Source organism: Vulpes lagopus, chromosome 19 (genome assembly GCF_018345385.1).
Source record: "Vulpes lagopus strain Blue_001 chromosome 19, ASM1834538v1, whole genome shotgun sequence".
In the NCBI taxonomy this organism is placed as follows: Eukaryota; Metazoa; Chordata; class Mammalia; order Carnivora; family Canidae; genus Vulpes; species Vulpes lagopus.
In genome coordinates, this window is record NC_054842.1 from 2,261,502 (window position 1) to 2,282,430 (window position 20,929).

A 20,929-nucleotide genomic window follows, 5' to 3' on the forward strand; every position below is an offset into this window, starting at 1 on the left:
GAAAATCATATTGTTTGTGACAAAGTTAAAGATTTAGGCATTTCACTAGTTATGCACTGAAGTCACAAACACCCACCAAATTCAAAATGAATAAAAAGGTTGATATATGTGGGTAATGGGAAGCTAAAAGAAAACCAAACCCTTCTTGGGTTGGGGAGCCCAAATGCCTCATGCCACTTATAGTGTACAGTAGTAAACATGGAAGCCCTCAGCAAAGAATAGAGCTATAACAAAAAAGCTCATTTTAGTCAGTTAAAAAAATTGTGGACCTAAAATACATTATATCCTGAGGTGCCTGGGGTGGCCCAGTTGATTAAGTGTCCAACTCTTGATCTCAGCTCAGGTGTTGATCTCAGGTGTTGATCTCAGGTTTGTTGAGTTCAAGCCCAGTGTGGTATCTACTTAAAAAATTATTTTCTAATTTTCCTCCCCTTAAGTATGGGCTAGATACAAATGACTTGCTATCACATATGGAATTAAGCAGAAATGACAATGTATAAGCTTAGACTAGGTTATTAGATGATAATTCTTCCTGGGTCTCTGCATTTCTAGAAGTTTTGAGAGCAGAGACACTGACTATCTCTTATTCTGCATTTCAAGGATGTTTAGATAGTGAACCACCTTGAAAGACAAAGATAGGTTCTCTTGGAGCAAAGGGCAGGTTTGCTTATAGCCTTGTAAGATGGAGATGGTGTTTCCCTGCAGAGCAACAGGGCAGGCAAGCTTATCATTCATCATAATAGATTTAGGTCCCCTAAAGTTCAAGATTACTCTTCTGTAACAGAACCCAGTGCATGTGCAGGTATCCAACTGGGCCCATCTGGGACTTGGGAGCAAAACAAGAGATACAAATATGCAGATAATCATGCTGCTTGCTGTACCATAATTGATAACATCTTCTGTTTCTAATGCAAGAGTCTTGCATCTTATGCTGGGATCCAGGTAACTATGTCAGACACCAGTAAACTGAAGCAAAATTCTTGTTAAGAAACTCTAAAACAGGAGACCCATGAGATCTGTATTAGTTTCCTGGATAGGATGATAAGAAATTAGAGTAGTATAAGCCTAAATTCTGGGACTTTGAACAAAATTATCTGAAGAGATACCAGTCTGGTCCAACAGCTCCATTATAGTATTATGCATTTGTAACATTTTAAAATGTTAAAATGTTAAATGTTAAATTTAAAATGTTAAAAAATAGCATTTAAAATGTTTTGTAAAACATACAAGTGTTAGAAACTTGGCTGATGGCTTTATTTTTCAACAAAATACTTTATGGAACCAAATAAACTATCACGTTTCCCTTTCAGACCCGATTCTTAGATCTTTTGTGTTGATCAAAAAGATACATAACTTTTAGATAACTATCTAAAAACTATCTGTACACATGAAAAGACTGATACTTAAAGAGGATCCATCTCTTTGAACATCTGACAGCAACTTTGAAGTTGTAAACAAACGTGTTTTTATCAAATGCTATGAGCTTGTCTGGTTTTAAGTCTCAAGTCAAATCCTTTCTCAATTTAAATGTTACCAAAGTTTGTAAATACATATATACACAAGTATACACACACACACACACACACACACACACATATATAAATGTTTGTATATGTATATAATATGCATAAAATATATACAATATATATTATAAAATATATATAAACATTTACATTCTAGGGCTGGTGTAGGGAACCATGATCTGCTTTTAGTATGCGCTTAGAAGTTATGATCAACCAACCTTTTCAAAACTATCTGCAGTATCTGTGTAGAAGTTCCAGGACTCTGAATACTACTAGCATTAGATACCAGGAAGATTTCAATAGCTAAAAGCATTTCAATCTCAGATAAATAAGAAGGAATCAGCAGAATTTTTCTATATAAATTTCCCTCCAACGGTGGGTAGCAACCCAATGAAAGAGCACCTGGAAATCAAATAATAGATCAAACTTTACTAAAACCTCAACAGGTAAAAAGCTAGACTTCCAAAATAGTCACACATGATAATTACATTACAGAATGATTCTTCACATCAGCACGTTTATTATATAAATTATATGGTGGTGAGCTTATCCAAGTATATTTGATATTATTCTTTGTGAAATACTTGTCAATTAAATATGAAGAAATACATTTTTTAAACTCTCCTAAAAATGACTTTTAAGCCTTATTGTAATAACTGCCCATTTATTTCAAGCCATAGTCAACACAACATAATTTCAGAATAACTAAAAAACCAGAATAGCAACTTAGGTTTTGTTTTAATGGGATCTGGTCTAAAAGCAACTACATAGATTTGTAATTATTGCCTATCCTGAATTATGAATCCAAAATGTAGGAAAAAATACAAATTATAATTTGCAGACTTTTCTGTCACACAGATATTTTACTATTTTTGAGCACTTATTTATAGTCCTGTTACAGTTTGTGTAATAAACATTTACTGTTCCTACTCTGTCTGGCATTGAGCTAAGCACTATTTAGATATAAAAATAAATAAAATACGTATCTTTCTTATAGGTGCTCACTATTGTAGGTGCTTACTGTTGTAGGTGCTTACCAAATCATGTTCTAAAAATTTTACTTTCAAAGAAAGAGATATAATTTTTCAACTGTTTAGATGCTTATTACAAATGATTTATAGGGAAATCCCCTTAAGTCCTAAGACCTCCAAGCTGTAAGCTGTATATAGACAATATTATACTGTCATGTTTTACTGAAACCAATTTAAATCTGTGTGTAAACTTTGTTTAAAATGTTTTTAGTTTCTTTAAGAATTAATCTAATGTGGATGTTGATGGTTAATCACTGAGGACCTATTCAGTGCCAGGAACCTGTGTTAAACATAAACACATAGGTTTTACCTAATTTTAACTGACAGCTTACTACTACCTCTGAAATCAGGTACAGTGACTCCCATATTATAGGTGACGGGGCTTCGGGGATTAACCCAGCCTTGTGACTCCAGATTTTGGATTTCTAAATACTAGGTAGTCAGCCCCACCTCCCTAGGTCACTTCCAGGACTAACACACCTATCGACTCATTAACTTTCCTAGCTATTGATAGATAGAATTTACATACATTCTTCTATTTTTTTTTTAATTTTTTTTAATTTTTATTTATTTATGATAGTCACACAGAGAGAGAGAGAGAGGCAGAGACACAGGCAGAGGGAGAAGCAGGCTCCATGCACCGGAAGCCCGATGTGGGATGCGATCCCGGGTCTCCAGGATCGCGCCCTGGGCCAAAGGCAGGCGCTAAACCGCTGCGCCACCCAGGGATCCCTACATTCTTCTTTTAATTGATGATCAGAAGAGGAAAACAAAAAATAAGAAACTGAATAGAAATTTAGGAACATTACTTTTTTCCCCTAAAAGCAAATATGAAAAGAAAAATATTCCCATTTGGTTTTAGGGGGAAAAACATTAACAGAAAGACACACTAATATCTCCCTTCCTGACTTTTCAGCTCTGAGAAAATTTTTAGGTCTAGGGAGAACAAATCAGGAGCATCAGGAAGGCAACTTTACTGTCTGTGGACAGTTTCCTTCTGATTAGTTTGAAAACAAAAAGCAAAGCAAAGCCATAAAGAAAGTGAAAGAGTTCACAGAGTGGAAAACCACCCCTGAAATTCATGTATGTGACATGAGACTAGCAAGGAGAGTATATATGTATCTATATGTGTATTATGTGTATATGTATATATATGTGTAATCTTACAGCTCAAAGAAACCCAATTAAAAAATGTACAAAGAAAAAAATGGGTAAAGGATTTAACAGACATTTCTCCACAGAAGATACACAAACGGCCAATAAGCACATGAAAAGGTGTTCAACATCATTAGTCATTAGAATCATGCAAAATCAAAACCACAATGATTGACTGTATATCTACCAAGAAAGCTAAAATAAAAAACACAGTGTAGTAAGTGTTGGTGAGGATGTGAAGAAACTGAAAATCTCAAATTTGGGTGGTGGGTATATAAATATAAAATGAAAAAAAAAAAAAAAAAAGAAAAAAAAATGATGCAGCTTCTTTGAGAAAACAAATTGGCAGTTTCTCAAAATGCTAAAAACAGAGTTATCATATGAGCCAATAATTCTGCTCCCAAAAGAAATAAAAATAGATGTCCACACAAAAACTTATATGTGAATGTTTGCAGCAGTGTTACTCATAATAACCAAAAAGTGGAAACAACTCAAATGTCCATCAAAGAATGGATGGATACATAAATTCTATACAATGGAGTATTACTCAATAAAAAAGAATGAAGTATTGATACATGTTACAACATATTATGCTAAGAACCTAGTCATAAAAAACTACATACTGAATTACTTCGTTTACATGAAATGCTCAGAATATGCAAATCCACACAAATAGAGTAGATTAATTGTTGCCTTGGGCTGGGTCAGTAAGAGGCATCTGGGGAATGCTAATATGTTTAGGATTTCTTCTGGAGATGCTGAAGATATTCTAAAATTAGATTGTGGGGGAGGGGCAAGATGGCAGAAGAGTACAGGTCCTCAACTCACCTGGTCCCTAAAATTAGATTGTGGTGATGGCTGCACAATTCTGTGAATATAATAAAAACTAATACACTAATCTACTTTAAATGGGTGAATTTTATGGCATGTGAAGTTATTTCAATAAAGCTGCATAAAATATATTTTTTTAAAAAAGCAAAACAAAGGCATTGGCACCACAGTCTTAACAGTGCCTTCATAAAAAGCCATATCCCCAGAATCATGTACTACTAGGGTGATTATAAGGCACTCAAAGGCTTTCCTAGAGTGTTAACTATGTGTGTAGATAAATCTAAAGAGATACCAATGATATTTTAAATGTCAACATCATCAGGAAATAAGATGTTCTAAAGACTGATCAGTGATTGTAAATTATTCATTTCATTCTATAACTCAGGTACATTAAAAAAACCGAAAATACTGTCCTATATTTCACCTGCATAAGTCTCAGAAGTTCACTGCATATGAAACTAGGCACAGATGAGTTTAGATAAGAGAAAAAGTGCTAGGAAAAAAGGTACTGAATTGTACCTTGGCATGAATTGTTTTAACACTACTGAAAAAGAAAAACTCTCAAAATAAATTATGATTAGGGCTGGAAGAATTTGGTGGAAGAATAGGGAATGACTACTAACGGATATAAATCCACCACTGTAAATGGGTGAACTATCATGGTTTTTAGTTATATCTCAAAAAAGCTGTTAATAAAAAATTTTACGGGGATGCCTGGGTGGCTCAGAGGTTAAACGTCTGCCTTTGGCCCAGGGCGTGATCCTGGAGTCCTGGGATTGAGTCCCACATCGGGCTCCCTGCATGGAGCCTACTTCTCTCTCTCCTTATGTCTCTGTCTCTCTGTGTGTCTCTCATGAATAAATAAATAAAATCTTAAAAAATTTTTTTACAAATGATTAAGCTTAGCTGCTTTCACATAAAATCTTATTTCCAACTAACAAATAGAGATTCATAGAAATCTCATTTAAATGTTTCCAAGTTTAGGTTTTGTTCCTGTGGCATATAAAACACCTTCTAATGGCATGTTCCCCAAACTGCACAATTATTTGGAAAATAAAGAATCCCATTAACATGGATTCTAAAAAGTAAAATTAAGAAGTAATATCAAACAGTACATATATACTTTGTGCATAATTTCTAGTAATCTGCAGGGAAATAATATAAGGGTCGAAACATAACCACAAAATTGAAGTGAGGTGTTTATGAAAAAACAATTCTGCCTTTCCTCTAAATTTGATCATCCTTTAAAAGGATCCTTTAAGTTGTTTTTTAAAACAACTATGCTTTCAAAACTTCTTTTGATAGACCCAGTATATAATATGTATATATGTAACTAAAATGAAAATTTTACCAAATAATACTTAACCTTACTACCTATAATGTAGGCTAATATTTTCTTTATTTCATTGGGAAAAAAAGTTACTACCTGCTAAACTAATCACAGCTGGTAGTGTGAAAAACACTTCCAGGTTCAGAAAGGTTTTTGTGCTGGTAGGGATGGCTAGGATATTTGGCAAATCTGGCACGGTACGAACACATAGTAGGCACTCAAATGTTTGTCATACACATGGCAGTTGAAATGGGCACCTGGGTGGTTCAGGTCATGATCTCAGGGTTATGAGATGGAGCTCCGAGTTGGGCTCTGTGCTGGGCTCCATGTACAGAGCAAGGAGGATTCTCTCTCTTCATCTGCCCCTCCCCCTACTCTCTCTCTCTCTCTCTCTCTCTCTCTCGCTCGCTCAAAAAAAAAAAAAAAGAATTGGAAATTTAAGACAAATTACTATAGTAAGGTAGAAAAGAATTTTTTTCTGGATCTAGATTCTACACAAAATTATTTTCCAATTCAACTACCTACAAGGTGGCTGGGACTAGAGAAAGCATTAGTTTTCTAGGCTTACTGGTTAGAGAGAAACAACTGTAAATAGATTAACAAAATTCTATTACTAGGAACCATGCAAAAAACTTGTGTATCATGTTCAGGAATGGCAGCCTCTGTACTTCCCATGTGCCTGCTACATAAATATTCTAACTTATAAAGATCAGGCATATAGCAGGGATGAATAAAATATCTAAATATTCCTTAAACTTCATTCCACCCAATTATTTTACTCCTATATATTTCTAAGCTATGCCAAACTGGTTCAAATGCTATCATTTATTTTTTTGTGCACCTTCCAGTGGGCATACTAATGTGCAAAGAAATGAAGATACAGTAATTAGAAACAAGAGAAAGGACAGGTTTCTTTTAGATTTTTTAATCTATTTATTCATGAGAGACACAGAGAGAGAGAGAGACGCAGAGACACAGGCAGAGGAAGAAGCAGGCTCCATGCAGGGAGCTGATGCGGGACTTGATCCCGGGTCTCCAGGATTACGCCCTGGGCCGAAGGCAGGCGCTAAACTGCCAAGCCACCCAGGCATCCCCAGGTTTCAAAAGAGAGCACAAATCTGCATAGACCACTATATTTGAATGTGTATCAACTTTTGAAACATATTTAAATGCCTAGTCATAAAATTATAAGGCTTCAGGGTTAGAAAATCAGTCAAAACTAAAATATCAAATATGTATTTTTTAAATATAACTTACTTTTGTAGTGGGCTCTAGCTTTGAGCCATAAACAACTCCTTCCCAAAGAAGTAATTAATCTTCTGAGAAAGGAGAAATCAATAGGTATGTTCTGTGAAATCATGAATTCTGCTACAGAAGATGACATACCAAGACTGTTGCTTTCTATACAGGCGTCTAGAAGTTTATTAAAAAGAAGGCTATATTGTGAGACCTCCACAGTTTCTGGAAAAAAAAAAAGATATAATGAAATCGATCGATTTTAGATTCTCCATCTTTTCTCTCTCACTACTTTTCCCTCTGCTCCTCTTGGCACTTTGCTACCTACTATGGGAGTCACAGTCACTAAAATGCAATCATCTTACATATCTCTAAGAAACAAGTAAGCATTCAACAAAAACAAACTCGTTCATTTACTTTGTAACAAAATATAAGAAGCCTGACCAAATATTCCAGAAGATGCATTAACACCCATTTGTAATCCTACCTGTGTCTGCATCTGCAGGATCTCAAAATGAATGACTTGCATAGTTCTACTTGTGTTGTCTACAGTTCAGGCCTCAGATTTAATTTTCCATGACTAAAAATGAATCATCCCTTCATAATATTCTCTCTCAAATTAAAAACAAATCTTTTATTGGGTATTTCTAGTTCTCTCAATTCCTCATTTAGAAGTCACTTTGGAGACTGCCAAATCTTTTATTCCCTATATTCAATCAATTCAATCTATGACCTACACTTTGGTCTTAATCACTTTATCTGTTAGCATCCTTTAGTGATCCAGACTTTAGTAGGAAATTAATCTCCTTACCTTTTAGTCTCTTCCTAAAAGTCTCCACCAATGGAATTTTTCCTAGAACACTGACTGATAAAACATTCTGATAAAGTGGTAACCTGCCACTCTGAACCCATTACTCAGCTCATTTTGACCAAGCGCTATTGCTCACATTTCCCCTAACATGGATTCTCTTCCTGCTCATACAAGACTGCAGCATAAGGATTGAAGAGCACTACCTACTACTTTCCACATTAACATTCCCTTTTTTTGAACTTCTCATTTGCTAATTCTTCCATTTATTTCATGTTTCCCTAGTTCCAAGGTAATGGAAACTAAGCTCCATATTTGTATATATATTAAATAATAAAAGAAAAAAGTTTTTTGCATTATTCTAAAGCATGAATTCTTTTACCACATGAAGCTTGTTGGGGGCATTACAGTTTGTTGCTGACCTGACTGATAGGGAAAGGGGACTGATGAAAGCACTGGGGAACTGCTGACAACCCAAAAGTAAGCACCTCTGCTTTAAAACAAACAAACAAACAAACAAACAAACAAACAAACAAAACCAGAAAAGCATATTCAATTTACAGAGAACACATTTTGCGGAACACAATTTCATTAAAAAATATATGTTCAACCAAAATACGTGCAGAATTGTTTCTTATTTAAACACCGGGTGGACAGGAAATTGAGATCTTTAAAAAACATACCTTGAGAATTTTGAAAACCTGGTAGATTTTGCAAAACTTCAAATGTCTGTCTGTAAAGGCTCTTGGCTAAGATTTCATGTGCAATTGTACAGAGCAGATTATGTCGATTGAGTACATCCAGTCTATCACAAGGCCACAGTGGTGTACTGATGATCCATTCAGACTCTTCCAAAAAGAATAAAGTACTAATACTTTACCTATGTAAATTACACTCAAAAATATAATCACACTTGTTTTCAAATATGTTAAGTATCAAGACTTGAGTATGTGTTCAGAAAAGCTAACAATGACTCAAATTTATTAGAAACAGCTTATATAATGATGATCACCATCCTAAGGAGATGCAAACCAATGAGCACTCATTTTTAAATTAATTCATTTTTCTAAGTATACTAATTAGTTATTGATTCTTAAGTTAATGTTTATTTTTGCATGAAAATAATGTTCTCATATTATTTGTTATAATGTAAAATATTTTTTGTGTGGACAAGTTCGACATTTTACAAAACAAATAATACATAATTTAGGGTGTCTGGGTGGCTCAGTCAGTTAAGCATCTAACTAACTCTTCATTTCAGCTCACATGATTTCAGGGTCCTGAGATGGAGACCTGCATTGGGCTCTGTGCCCAGTGCAGAGTCAGCTTCAGAGTCTTTCCTCCTCTATCTGCCGCTCCCCCTGCTTGTACTCTCTCTCTCTCTCACTCAAATAAATAAAGGGGTGCTTGGGTGATGCAGTTGGTTAATCATCCAAATTCTGGTTTTGGCTCAGGTTGTGATATCAGGATCATGAGATTGAGCTTGGTATTGGGCTCCATGCTCGGCGTGGAGTCTGCTAAAGTTTCTTTCTCCCTCTGCCCCTTCCCACACTCATTCTCTCTCTCTCTCCCTCTAAAATAATCTCTAAAAAATAAAATAAATAAAATCTTAAAAAATACACAATTTAATTAGTTTTGGTATTTTGGGGAACAGCTTTCCTCCCAATTTCTTAAACAATTATTATGAAATATTTGATATGTACAGAATACCTAATGTACATAAGGTACAAAAACATAATAATGAACTTCTATGTACCCTTCACTCAACTTAAAAAAAAGAATATTCCCTATAATGTTGAAGTTCCTTAATTTCTGCCCTGATTTTCACATTGAGAAAAGCAATAAGAGACTGTAATACAGAACACTGAGGTGCTAAAATATTAGAGATGTTAATATTTTATCATTTACTTAATTCCCTCAATCACCATACATAAGGCACATAAGTGAAACGTTGCTATATGACACTTAAATCATATTCCTTTTTAACTGGGCTAAGTGAAGGAGTCACGTATTCTTTTTCTTTTGTGGCCTTCCCAGCACAGTGAACATAATAAGTATTAAGGAAAGATTTGGTAATTCACATATATAATGCCAAAATAAAGCCTTAACTATCCCATATAACTTTAAAACAGGAGCTTGCTTTTAAATTACTAGAGTCCACTTGATTGACTGACTGACTTGCCTTAGAGTATGTGCTAGGCAATGTTTTACAAATATTAGTGCTTTATGACTATTAGCTCATTTAAACAGATACTCTAATTTACTCCCAAATTTGCTTAAATTTTACTATACAGAGGAATTTAAATGAACTTGCTATCCTCTGAAAGACTATATAAATCATCTGTTAAACATAATTCCCATTTGCCCCCATAATTCCCAAAAGTAAAACCACTATTCCTTATAAACGGAATTTTATTTTTATCAAGTAAGTTCAATTATTTTTGGTTAAACATCTATCTGGTAAATATGTCATATATATAAAAAGTAGACTATGTGGCCTTTTTTCATAACAATTGCATTATTCTTCTTTGTTTAGTACTCATTTTTTAAATTATTAAGGTGGGAATAATGGTAATATTTTTTGAAAGATGGTATTTCAGGAGATTCATTTTGAAATCTTACCAAATTGTGTGGCTATTTTTACAAAACCTGAGTACGTTGGCCATTTTATGAACCAAAGTTTCACTGAAACTGGTCATTGGGAAGTCATTTGGAATTAATAGCTTTTAACTCATCCACCCCATTCACAATTCCATCACTTTCATGAAAATTTAGTAAGAATTCTTATGAGAATTAAACTTTCAAAAGCAAAAACCAGTTTATACATGTACTTAATACCTAGTTTTACTGTTATATAAAAGTTCTCATCCCCATTAATTCTCATGTTTTTCTCTGTTCCAAGGTTGGGAGTGTTTTCCATTTGTCTAAAAAAAATCTCCAAGTACAAGCAAATTTTCTATAATATCAATTCTTTACTTACCTCCCACATATGCTTATTCAGTCTTTACTGATGCAAGATTTTGAATATAGGGCACTAAGAATATAAAGACTATTAAGATGGCCTGCAGTGAATGAATTTCCAGGCTAGTGAGACTATTAAATAATTATCCTTTACCATAGTGAGTACTGCATATACCATAAGGAAAATCTAAAAGATACCTTTCTCCCTTTAATATATATTTAATATAATCCCAATCAAATTCAATAACTCTGAAATTAATCCAAAAGAATAAGCACTTGAGAATGTACATAACAGTTTTGGAAGAGGAGTGAAGGTGGTCATACCTAAATAGGTATTATCACATATTCTAAAGCTACAATACCTTAAAAGAGTTTGGCATTACCACAGAAACAGAGATCCCTGGGAGAGGAGGCAAGTACAGAAACAGACCTAAGCAGATACAAGATTCTAACCTATAATAAAAGTGGTATTTCAAATAAGTGAGCGAAGTGTGAGTTGGGATGTTTTGGGGAAATAAATAAAATTACATTCCCACATCATATCAAAATTTAAAGCTGGTAATGAACCAAAAATTTTGAAAAACATATGGATAAATATATAATTCTGAGATCACTAAGGACTGCCCAAAGCCCCAAAGCATGATACAAAACAAAAATTAACAATAATTTAAAAAGCAGAAACAGACCCATAAATACTGAAAATAAACTGTTTATGGGGAGAAGATAGACAAAACAGTGAAGGAGAGGGGGAGATACAGTCTTCTCAGGATGGGATGAATAAGTTGTGGGAATAAAAGGTAAAGCACTGGGAATATAGTCAATAAGTATTGTAATACGTTGTATGGTGACAGATGGTAGCTATGCTTGTAGTGAACATAAGCATAAAATACAGAAATGTTGAGTCACTATGTTGTACACTTGAAACTAATGTAATATAGGGTGTAAGCATTACAAAAAAAAGGAATATTAAATCAATAAAAAGTTATACAAAAAAGAATACTTAAAAAGTAGTTCACGTTTAAGTAGAAAAAAATGTCAGGCAGGCAAAAGAAAAACGAAAATGCAAAAATATCAAAGTTAAAGGAAAATGAAAGCTAAGAAGAATATTTGCAAATATCCAGCGGATCAAGGACTACTATCTTTAATATGCAGAACTATCATAATATTTTTTTAAATAAATCTTTATTTATTTATGATAGTCACAGAGAGAGAGAGAGAGAGAGAGAGAGAGGCAGAGACACAGGCAGAGGGAGAAGCAGGCTCCATGCACCGGGAGCCTGACGTGGGACTCGATCCCGGGTCCCCTGGATCGCGCCCTGGGCCAAAGGCAGGCGCCAAACCGCTGCGCCACCCAGGGATCCCGGTTGATTACTTTTAAAGTAATGTTTATATTTTGGGGCACCTGGGTAGCTCAGTTGGTTGACCAATCTGACTCTTGATTTTGGCTTGATTGTGATCTCAGGGTCCTGGGATCAAGCCCCACATTGGGCTCTATGCTCAGCAGGGAGTCTTCTTGAGACTTCTCTCTTCTCCCTCTGCCCCTCCCCCTGGTCATGTGCACTGTCTCTCTAAAATAAATCTTTAAAAAAATGTTTATTTAAACAATATAAACGATCACTATAAAAAACTAAAGCAAAACAGAAATGTACAAAGATGAAATTAACAAAAATCTAACATTCCATCACTGAAAATGCACAGTGCTCACATTTGATGAAAATTATTTGGGAAAGAGGTGGTAATGACCTATAATATTGTCTATGCCTACATAGGTAAGTATAAGTGAAACAGTTATATGAAAACAGACTGAAGATGATGGCCTGGTCTATCACAACACGGTGCTGAACAGAGCCATCTACTGGTTGCAAATGAAGATAATCAGTTTTTCCTAAATATTAACATTGTTTATATACTTATATTAGTACTGCAGTGACAGTCAGTCACTGGTCTAGGTTATCAGGCTAACCTTTATACTAAATTTCCTACTATAAAAAGATTAACATTTTTCTAAACAACCAACCAAAAAAAAAAAAAACCACAAACAAACATATATGCTTTAAACAATTACAGCCTACAACAATAGAGATGGACCTTGAGAGCATTATACTAAGTGAAATAAGTAAAAAAGAGAAAGACAAATACTGTATGATCTCACTTATATGTGGAATCTTAAACACAAACTCTAGAAAAAGTGATTGAATTTGTGGTTACTAGAATAGGGGTTGGAGGTAGAGAAATGGACAAAAGTGGTCAAAAGGTACAAACTTCCAATTATAATACAGGAGATGTAATGCACAACATGGTAATTATCGTTAACTGCTGTATGACATCTAGGAAAGCTGTTGAGAGTAGATCCTCAGAGTTCTCATCTCAGGTTAGATTTTTCTTTTTTTCTATCTATAGGAGATAATGGTTATTAACTAAAATTATTGTACTAATCAAATCACAATATATATTTTACTATACTATACTCCTTAAACTTATACAGTGCTGTATGTTAATTATATCTCAATAAAACTAGGAAAAAATCTAAAACAAAAACTCTAGACATTTCCTCCCTAGGAAGGTACAAAGATAGTTAAAGGAAGAAAATCTGTAAGTAATGCATTAAAAAAATGGTGATGCTTATAGCACTGGTTAACAAACTAGGGGAGTGACGTTAGGGAGTGTAGTTTACAGACATAAGGGGAGGTATGAGAAGTCCCAATGAGTTGTAGGGCAGTGATCTTCAAAGTGAGGTCCCCAGACCAGCAAGAGCATCAGCAACATCTGAGAACTTATAAGAAATGCAAATTTTCAGGACTCATCGCAGACAATGATTCAGATGGGGATGGGCCAAGCCATTTGTGTTTTAACAATCTTCCTTCCGGTGTGTTCTGATGGTCAGCTTTGAGAACCATTGTCTTAGATTTACAAAAACAAGATCAGAATCACCATCTTGCTCAGGTGGCTGACCAGGTTAGATCTGGGTCTGTTTGTATGGTTTGTACTTCTGCTCTAGTTGCAATTTTATGAAGTCCGTTTAGAGGAAAGGCTAGGGAAACAACAGCACTGTTATAGGGCTTAGAAATATGGACTCTACAATCAGAACTAGATTGGAATTCTTCCTTCATCTTTATTTGCAGTGTGATCCTCTCTCAACCTATGTCTTCATTTTGGGATACTGTCACCTACCTCATAAGGTTAGTGTTGGTAAGATGAGATGACACAAGTAACACACTTAGCACAATGCTTGGTATATAGCAAATAGTCATATTATTATTAAATCAATAATGAAGAGAAAGATTAAAATTTGAAAAAGACCAAGAACATGAACTAGTAATTTACAATGAAAAGTAAAGCGGCAAACATTACTTTTCTCTATAAGACTAGCAAGGAGATAAGAAAACTAATATTTGAAAAATAATACTGGTGAGGGTATTTCATAACATGCATCTTCACACACTGGTAAGACTATAGTTACTGTAACTTTTCTAAAGGTGTAGAGTGCTTTTCTAACTTTTCTAAAGGTGTAGAGTGCTCTCTGAGTGGACTCAAAGAGGTGAGACCTGGAATGGAATGTACTGGTAGCTAAATTAGGGATTGCATAACTGGAATGTACTAGTCTGTTTGATAACTAAAAACCATAACTTTGGGCACTAATATGTGGACTGTTCATATGTAACTGTGACCCCCTAAGAGGACAATGTCTGTAACAGTTCTTTAGGATTTTCTTACAAAGGGAGGCTAATAAACTCAAAATAACGTGACACAAATCTGAATGGGAATAAGAGCAAATCTACCAACATTTACCAAAAAGCTTTATCCTTTATCCCTATTCTGTAACATAGTAATTCCATCAGAATTTATCCTCAGGATGTAATATTACCAGAGATGTTTAGCAGGGATTACTGTTTATCATAGACATCTGAAAACAAAGTAGACCAAGAAATATTTATGTATTTATATTTATATAAATAAATATTAATTCACAAGATAGGAAACCATGCATTCTATTAATTGATGTTGTAGAAAAATACTTCTTTTCACAGAAAGATGTCCATAAAAAGACTGTTCCCTGAAAAAGAATGCAAGGTACAGGTATGTATAGTAACATGAAAGTCATTAACAGTCATTTCTGGGTAGACTGAATAAGGAATTTCTATCATCAGTCTTTCTTCTGTAACTTTTCTTATTTCTTGATAATGAATATATATTACTTATATTAAGGCAATAAAATTTATTTTAAAGTACAAGAGCAGCTTCTCAATAAATGGCAGAACTTTTTAGAATATGTATATTCTAAAGAGTTAAGACACTCTTCAGTTTCCAAATGATCATTATATAAATTATGGTTTTAAGGCTCTTTTTTATGCTGGTAAGGGGAGAAGGCAGGAATCTCTTGTTCATTTGCCAAGATACAAGTGCTGAGAAAGAGTTTTAAATGTCAAACTAAAAAGCCAAAACAATAGATTTATTCTCATAAGTCTGCCACTCACTAAAATGTGTAAAATATCCTGCATTTCTCAAGCATGGCTAATTTATAACCCCCTCCCATAAAAAAGTCTAGTAGATTAGAAGTGTACACTTTTTCAAAAGGAAAAATATAGAAAAAACATATGTAAAAGTCCTCCAAGACTCGATTCCTCTTCTCAAAAGCAACCACTATAATTTGTTTCTTGTGCATACTTTTACAAATATTTTAAGGGTATGTATCCATATTACTTATTTTTGTTACAGTGCACACTGTTCTGCACATTCTTTTTTGTCACCTGGCAACAGATCACTCCAGTATCTGTAGATCTGCTTCATTCTACTCCATCAAATGACTATCGCACAGTTAGTCAACTCTTTTAATGGATATTTAAGTTATGTGGAATCCTTTTTGATCACTGTTTATGGTAAATAAAAGATTCTAGGTAACTTACAGTTCCTACCCCTGTGTTTGTAGGAGAAATTCTTAGGAATAGAGATGATATATAAAAGGAAATATACACTCTTAAATTTTGACAGATATTTAGCCAAAAGCCCCTAAAGACAATGTATATGAATGCCTATTTTTCTATACTCTCATGAAAAGTGTATCACTAAACTCTTACTTTGCTAGTCTGACAGGTGTTTTGTAATTTTAATATGTATTTCTCTTATTATGAGTATTACTCTAGATTATTACAAGTGAGATGAAGACCTCTGTATTTCCTTTCTTGAGAAAGGTCCATTTACTGCAATTCCGGAGAGAAGTTAGCAGACTTCTGTGGGCCCTTCTCTTGAAGAAGTAAATTTTTATTTAAGCAAGTGACCTTTAATTGAAATAGTCCTTGCAAAAGAGAACCCTGTGTTTATAACTTATATAATTTTTAAAGATAACACTGAAATTGTAAAACTTTAAAATCTCCCTAGACCATCCCATACCCGTCCCACAAACTCTCCTTCAAGTTCTAGTTTGAGGGCACCCTGGGTGGCTCAGCGATTTAGCCCAGAGTGTGATCCTGGAGACTCAGGGAGACTGGGGAACCCAGTCCCATGTCAGGCTCCCTGCATGGAGCCTGCTTCCTTCTCTGCCTATGTCTGTGCCTCTCTCCGTGTCTCTCATGAATAAATAAATAAAATCTTAAAAAAAAAAAAAAAGTTCTAGTTTGAGAAAGACTAGTTTTGCCAGAAATTTTAGGCTATAGTTTCCTGTCACAAGGTGCCCCAACTAAGTTTAACCAACAATTTTATCCTTTCCATTTCTTGCCACATCTCCCTTCTAATAACAAAGGTTGGCTTACATTTTGCTAATTTCTATTTTTGTATTTCATTTATTCTTCCTTATTTAGCAAACTTCACTTGCTATGTTTGTTAAATTGAAGAAAAACTTTCTCACCAGGCTTGATCCTCAAGTCCACTCACAACCTCTGTATTCCATAAACTCTCATCCCTGAACAAAGTATTATATATGTAATGATTCTATATAAATACTAGATATTAATTATGTATTCATACATATATATGAATATATATGGGTGCTGGTATATGTGTGTGTTAGTGTAAGGGTCATATATTCCATCTTCCCACCTAAATCCAGAGATTCTTGAGGTTTCTTCACTGTTATCTCATTTTATCAAATAAAATCTGCCTGATGTTTCAAGTAGCCAGAGCCACCACAATACTGCATGCTGTTACCAGTGTGCTAAATTTTTATTTACTTCTGTAAGTTTATTTATAGAAAACTAATAATCATAATTGCTTCTGGAGGCTTAATTTCATTGTAATTTCTGCTAGATGGATTGACTTACTAGGGAAGTAAGCTTTACTTACCTTGCTTTGAAGTCATGTTTGCCTGTATGTACAAAGACAAGAGTATATGCCAAGTATAATACGGATCTCCCTGTCTCAGCAGCTAAAGCCTGGGCTCTGAAGCTGGACTGTTGGGGTTTGAATCCAGCCTTCATTTCTTACTTGTTATGTAAACAACTGGGCAAGTTGCTTGATGTCTTTGACATTTTTTATTAAAAAAAAAAAGAGCGAGTTATACTAATTCTAAACTCATAGGGTTTCTATAAAGATGAACTGAGATAATCCAGGTAAAGCATTTTGCATGGTGCCTAGGTCAAAGTAAGATCTAGCTTCTCAACCAAAGGTCACAAAATTTTCTTTAAAATGAGGTTAACCTTCTCTTTTCATTTTATACAAACAACAACCATCTTTCCTACCCACATGATCACTAGGGTTTAGTAGGGCAAACTACCACCCGGAATTTAATATCAACATAAGGTAATTACACAATCAAGAATTATAACAAATTATGTTATGCTTGCATACATCATAACTTACCCCTCAATACCCAAATGGCACCATCTAGGCTTCCACTTTTTAGAAAAATTTCTGCTGCAATATTCACAATTTGACATCTTGGTGCTAACTTCTCAGGCCCTGTAAGTCCTTTTAAACTTGTAAAATGTATTTTTAATTCATATAGTTTATCTAAGACTTTCCTTCCCTGGAGTAAAAATAAAGAACACTAATTTAGTATCATGCATTTAAAGTATCATAGAGATGTAAAATCATTAATTATACAGAACTCAATTATCCAATTTGAATCATCCTTCTAGAAAATGGTTCTCAAAAGACTCTTTCCTTAAGCCCCCTCCTGATTAGCCACACAGATAGACAAGGAAGGGGAGAAAGCAGGGCTTTGCCTCTTACTAATCCTCACCCTGCTGAGCCCCTTTTCAAAGGTTTTTATACCTGTACTTGCCCTAAAGATTTCATTTGAAAAAGGAATTTCGTGCCATAATGTGGAAAACTATTGATTTTAAGTTTTGCACTTCTGTTGATCACCCTAAGAGCCAAGAGTGAGAGAGAGTGAAAATCAAGATGATATCTTATTAAATTTACATAAAGAAGGATAGTGGAGGGAAAAAGAATAAAATTGCTGGCTGAAAATTGTTTTTTTGATTCAATAGACTATTTCACATAGTCTACATAAAGATTATCTCTAGTCTAGACATCAGAAATTAGATATATATTATTATTTCATATCAGGGGTCAGCAAACTTTTTCTAGTTTGACTCCACAGGTCACATGTGGTCAAGCTATACATTCTTTTTTGGTTGTTGCTGTTTTTATTTTCTAACTCTTTAAAAATGTAAGAAACATTCTTAGCTCTTGAGATGCACAAAAACAGGCTATAGGTCAGATTAGGTCTTTAGTCTGTAGATCCTTGTCCTACATTATATTCTATGATAACTGAATCAGATGCATATTGTGATATCAAGGTACTTTCAAGTTGATTACAGAAATGAGTGCATTTTTAAAGACATAGCTCTAGAGAATAAAATAAATAAAAGCTATGGTTTTATTTTTGTGTTCAAAAGGTTAACTAAAAAACATCATACTAAATAAAATAAATAAGACAGTGAAAAATTTAAATTATAATACAGGTACAAACTTACCAGCCTCTTAAGAAATAATAATAAAATTAACACATACTCTAAATTTTCAGGGTGCCCTGGGTGGCACCTGCCTTCAGCCCAGGGCGTGATCCTGGAGTCCTGGGATTGAGTCCCGCATCGGGGTCCCTGCATGGGGCCTGCTTCTCCCTCTGCCTGTGTCTCTGCCTCTCTCTCTCTCTCTCTCTCTCTCTCTCTCTCTGTGTCTCTCATGAATAAATAAAGTCTTTAAAAATAATAATAATAGAAATAAAAATTTCAGCAAAGTCTTTGTCGAAAAGAATTTGTTATGTTGTCCTCAACTTCTCAAGCACTAAATATCCAAGAAATTAATGCTATGATGAACCTTAAGCTAAACTGTGAGACCAGGGACAAGGTACATTCTGCTTATCCCAGGCCTACCACACAGTGAGTGCTAACCTCTTGACCTTGGAGACTGGAGACCTTATGTATAAGGATTCTGTTGCTGTTTTGTTTAATTAAAAAAAAAAATTCATGAATTTGTATAGTATGAATGACCATGGACTTAAATGTTATTGAACATACTCAGTTATGAAATAACCTTTTTATAAGAAGAAGGAAGTAATGAAAGATACATTATAATAGCTGATTCAGTATTGACTCTCAACTGCTCCATTCATCCCTCAGCACTTAATTCTATTTTAGATTTTCCTGTTCTCTACTTTATTTCACTTTATTGAATCTATAACCACCTGCTACATCAGGGATATCTAAAAAATGGTAGTTCAGGATGGTCCAGAATAACTAGACCACTTCTATGGTGAGCTAAACCTCAAAGGTAGATATCAAGATACATGGTATATAGTGTTCAAGACCATTCTAGGAGATGATTTTTAAGGAGTTATGTTAATTGTGAATTCCCTGGGTTCATCTTAAAAAAGGTGTCTTGAACTTTTGCAAAATTATAATGTTATCAATATATAGGAGGTAGCAAAATTCTGTGTTGAAAGTTGCTTCAAATAAACGATACTTAGCATAGCTTCCTAAATGCTCCCTATACTGAGATTCTTCAGGGTAGCTGGCCTCATGCTACTACCTTTCCACATCTGCCTAATACACTACCTAATAATTCACTTACTAGTTTGGGACTAATTTTGTCACTTGTAACAATTATTAGCAAATTTCTTACTTGCAGGGTTAACTATATTCTGTCTAAAAATGTAAGATTAACAATCTCTGTACCAAGCCAAAACGAAAATTTAATGACATACCTTGGACCACAGCAACAGCTTGTGATAGAAGTACATAGCACTGATTCCAATTCTTCCCAGCAAAGTTTTATCAACTTCACTAATTTGTGGATCTTTGCTAACTGAAACACAAAGTAGGCATGTGGAAAAAAGTGAAAAAGTAATTTAAAATGGCAGCAAAGGCAAATTAATATGAAATTACTGATACTAGAACAAAGACTAATAAGTGTGTTGACAAACCACAGCCTATAAGGACAAATCTGGCCTGTGTCCTGTTTTCGTACAGCTTGTGAGCTAAGAATGGTTTCCCTATTTTTAAAGGGTTATTTGAAAGGAAAAGAAAACTATATGATTGTGTGGTCATATGTGATCATGTGGAGTTTCAAATATTTACTCCTGACCCTTTGCAGAAAAGGTTTGCTGACTTCTGATAGAGAATATAGCAGTGAAGAGCTCATGCCAAAAAAAAAAAAAAAAAAAAAAAAGTCTCAAAAACATATGAATTTTGTTGACTGATAGTACTGAATATAGTAACAACTTTAATGACTCAAAACTTATAATAAAAAGATGAAACATTTATAAAGCGAAGAAGTATCTGAAATCTGCAATATTAAGTTATCTCCAACATGGAAAATTATGGAAAATAGTAAGAACTCTACCTTTGTGTTAAGAACACTGCAACACCCTAACACATACAATACTCAGACCGAAACAGTGACATTTTACCTGTTTCAGCAAATTCACAAAATGGAACACCTGGTCTCTCTTCTTTACAGTCTTTTGTTAGTGTTTCAGCAATACAAGCACAAAATCTCTGGAAATCTGCAAAGTTTTCACAGCCCATTTTTATGTTAATGTATAAATTTCCCAGTTTGGTCCAGTCACCTTTTTCTTTACAATGCTATCAGAATTATTAGAAACAAAACAAAACAA

At 34.3% G+C, this 20,929-nt stretch overlaps 1 protein-coding gene across 1 annotated transcript in view; it reads right to left on the minus strand.

The window, feature by feature from the left end:
- Positions 1-20,929, minus strand: part of TOPAZ1 (testis and ovary specific PAZ domain containing 1) — an 80,641-nt gene that overhangs the window by 2,901 nt on the left and 56,811 nt on the right. Inside the window, exons 14-19 of the mRNA XM_041733741.1 lie at positions 20,723-20,897; positions 20,018-20,118; positions 17,668-17,833; positions 8,598-8,762; positions 7,128-7,331; positions 1,742-1,925 (exon numbers count right to left, since the gene is read on the minus strand). Of these exons, the coding sequence (XP_041589675.1) occupies positions 1,742-1,925; positions 7,128-7,331; positions 8,598-8,762; positions 17,668-17,833; positions 20,018-20,118; positions 20,723-20,897 (995 nt within the window). The remainder of the gene's footprint in view (positions 1-1,741; positions 1,926-7,127; positions 7,332-8,597; positions 8,763-17,667; positions 17,834-20,017; positions 20,119-20,722; positions 20,898-20,929) is intronic.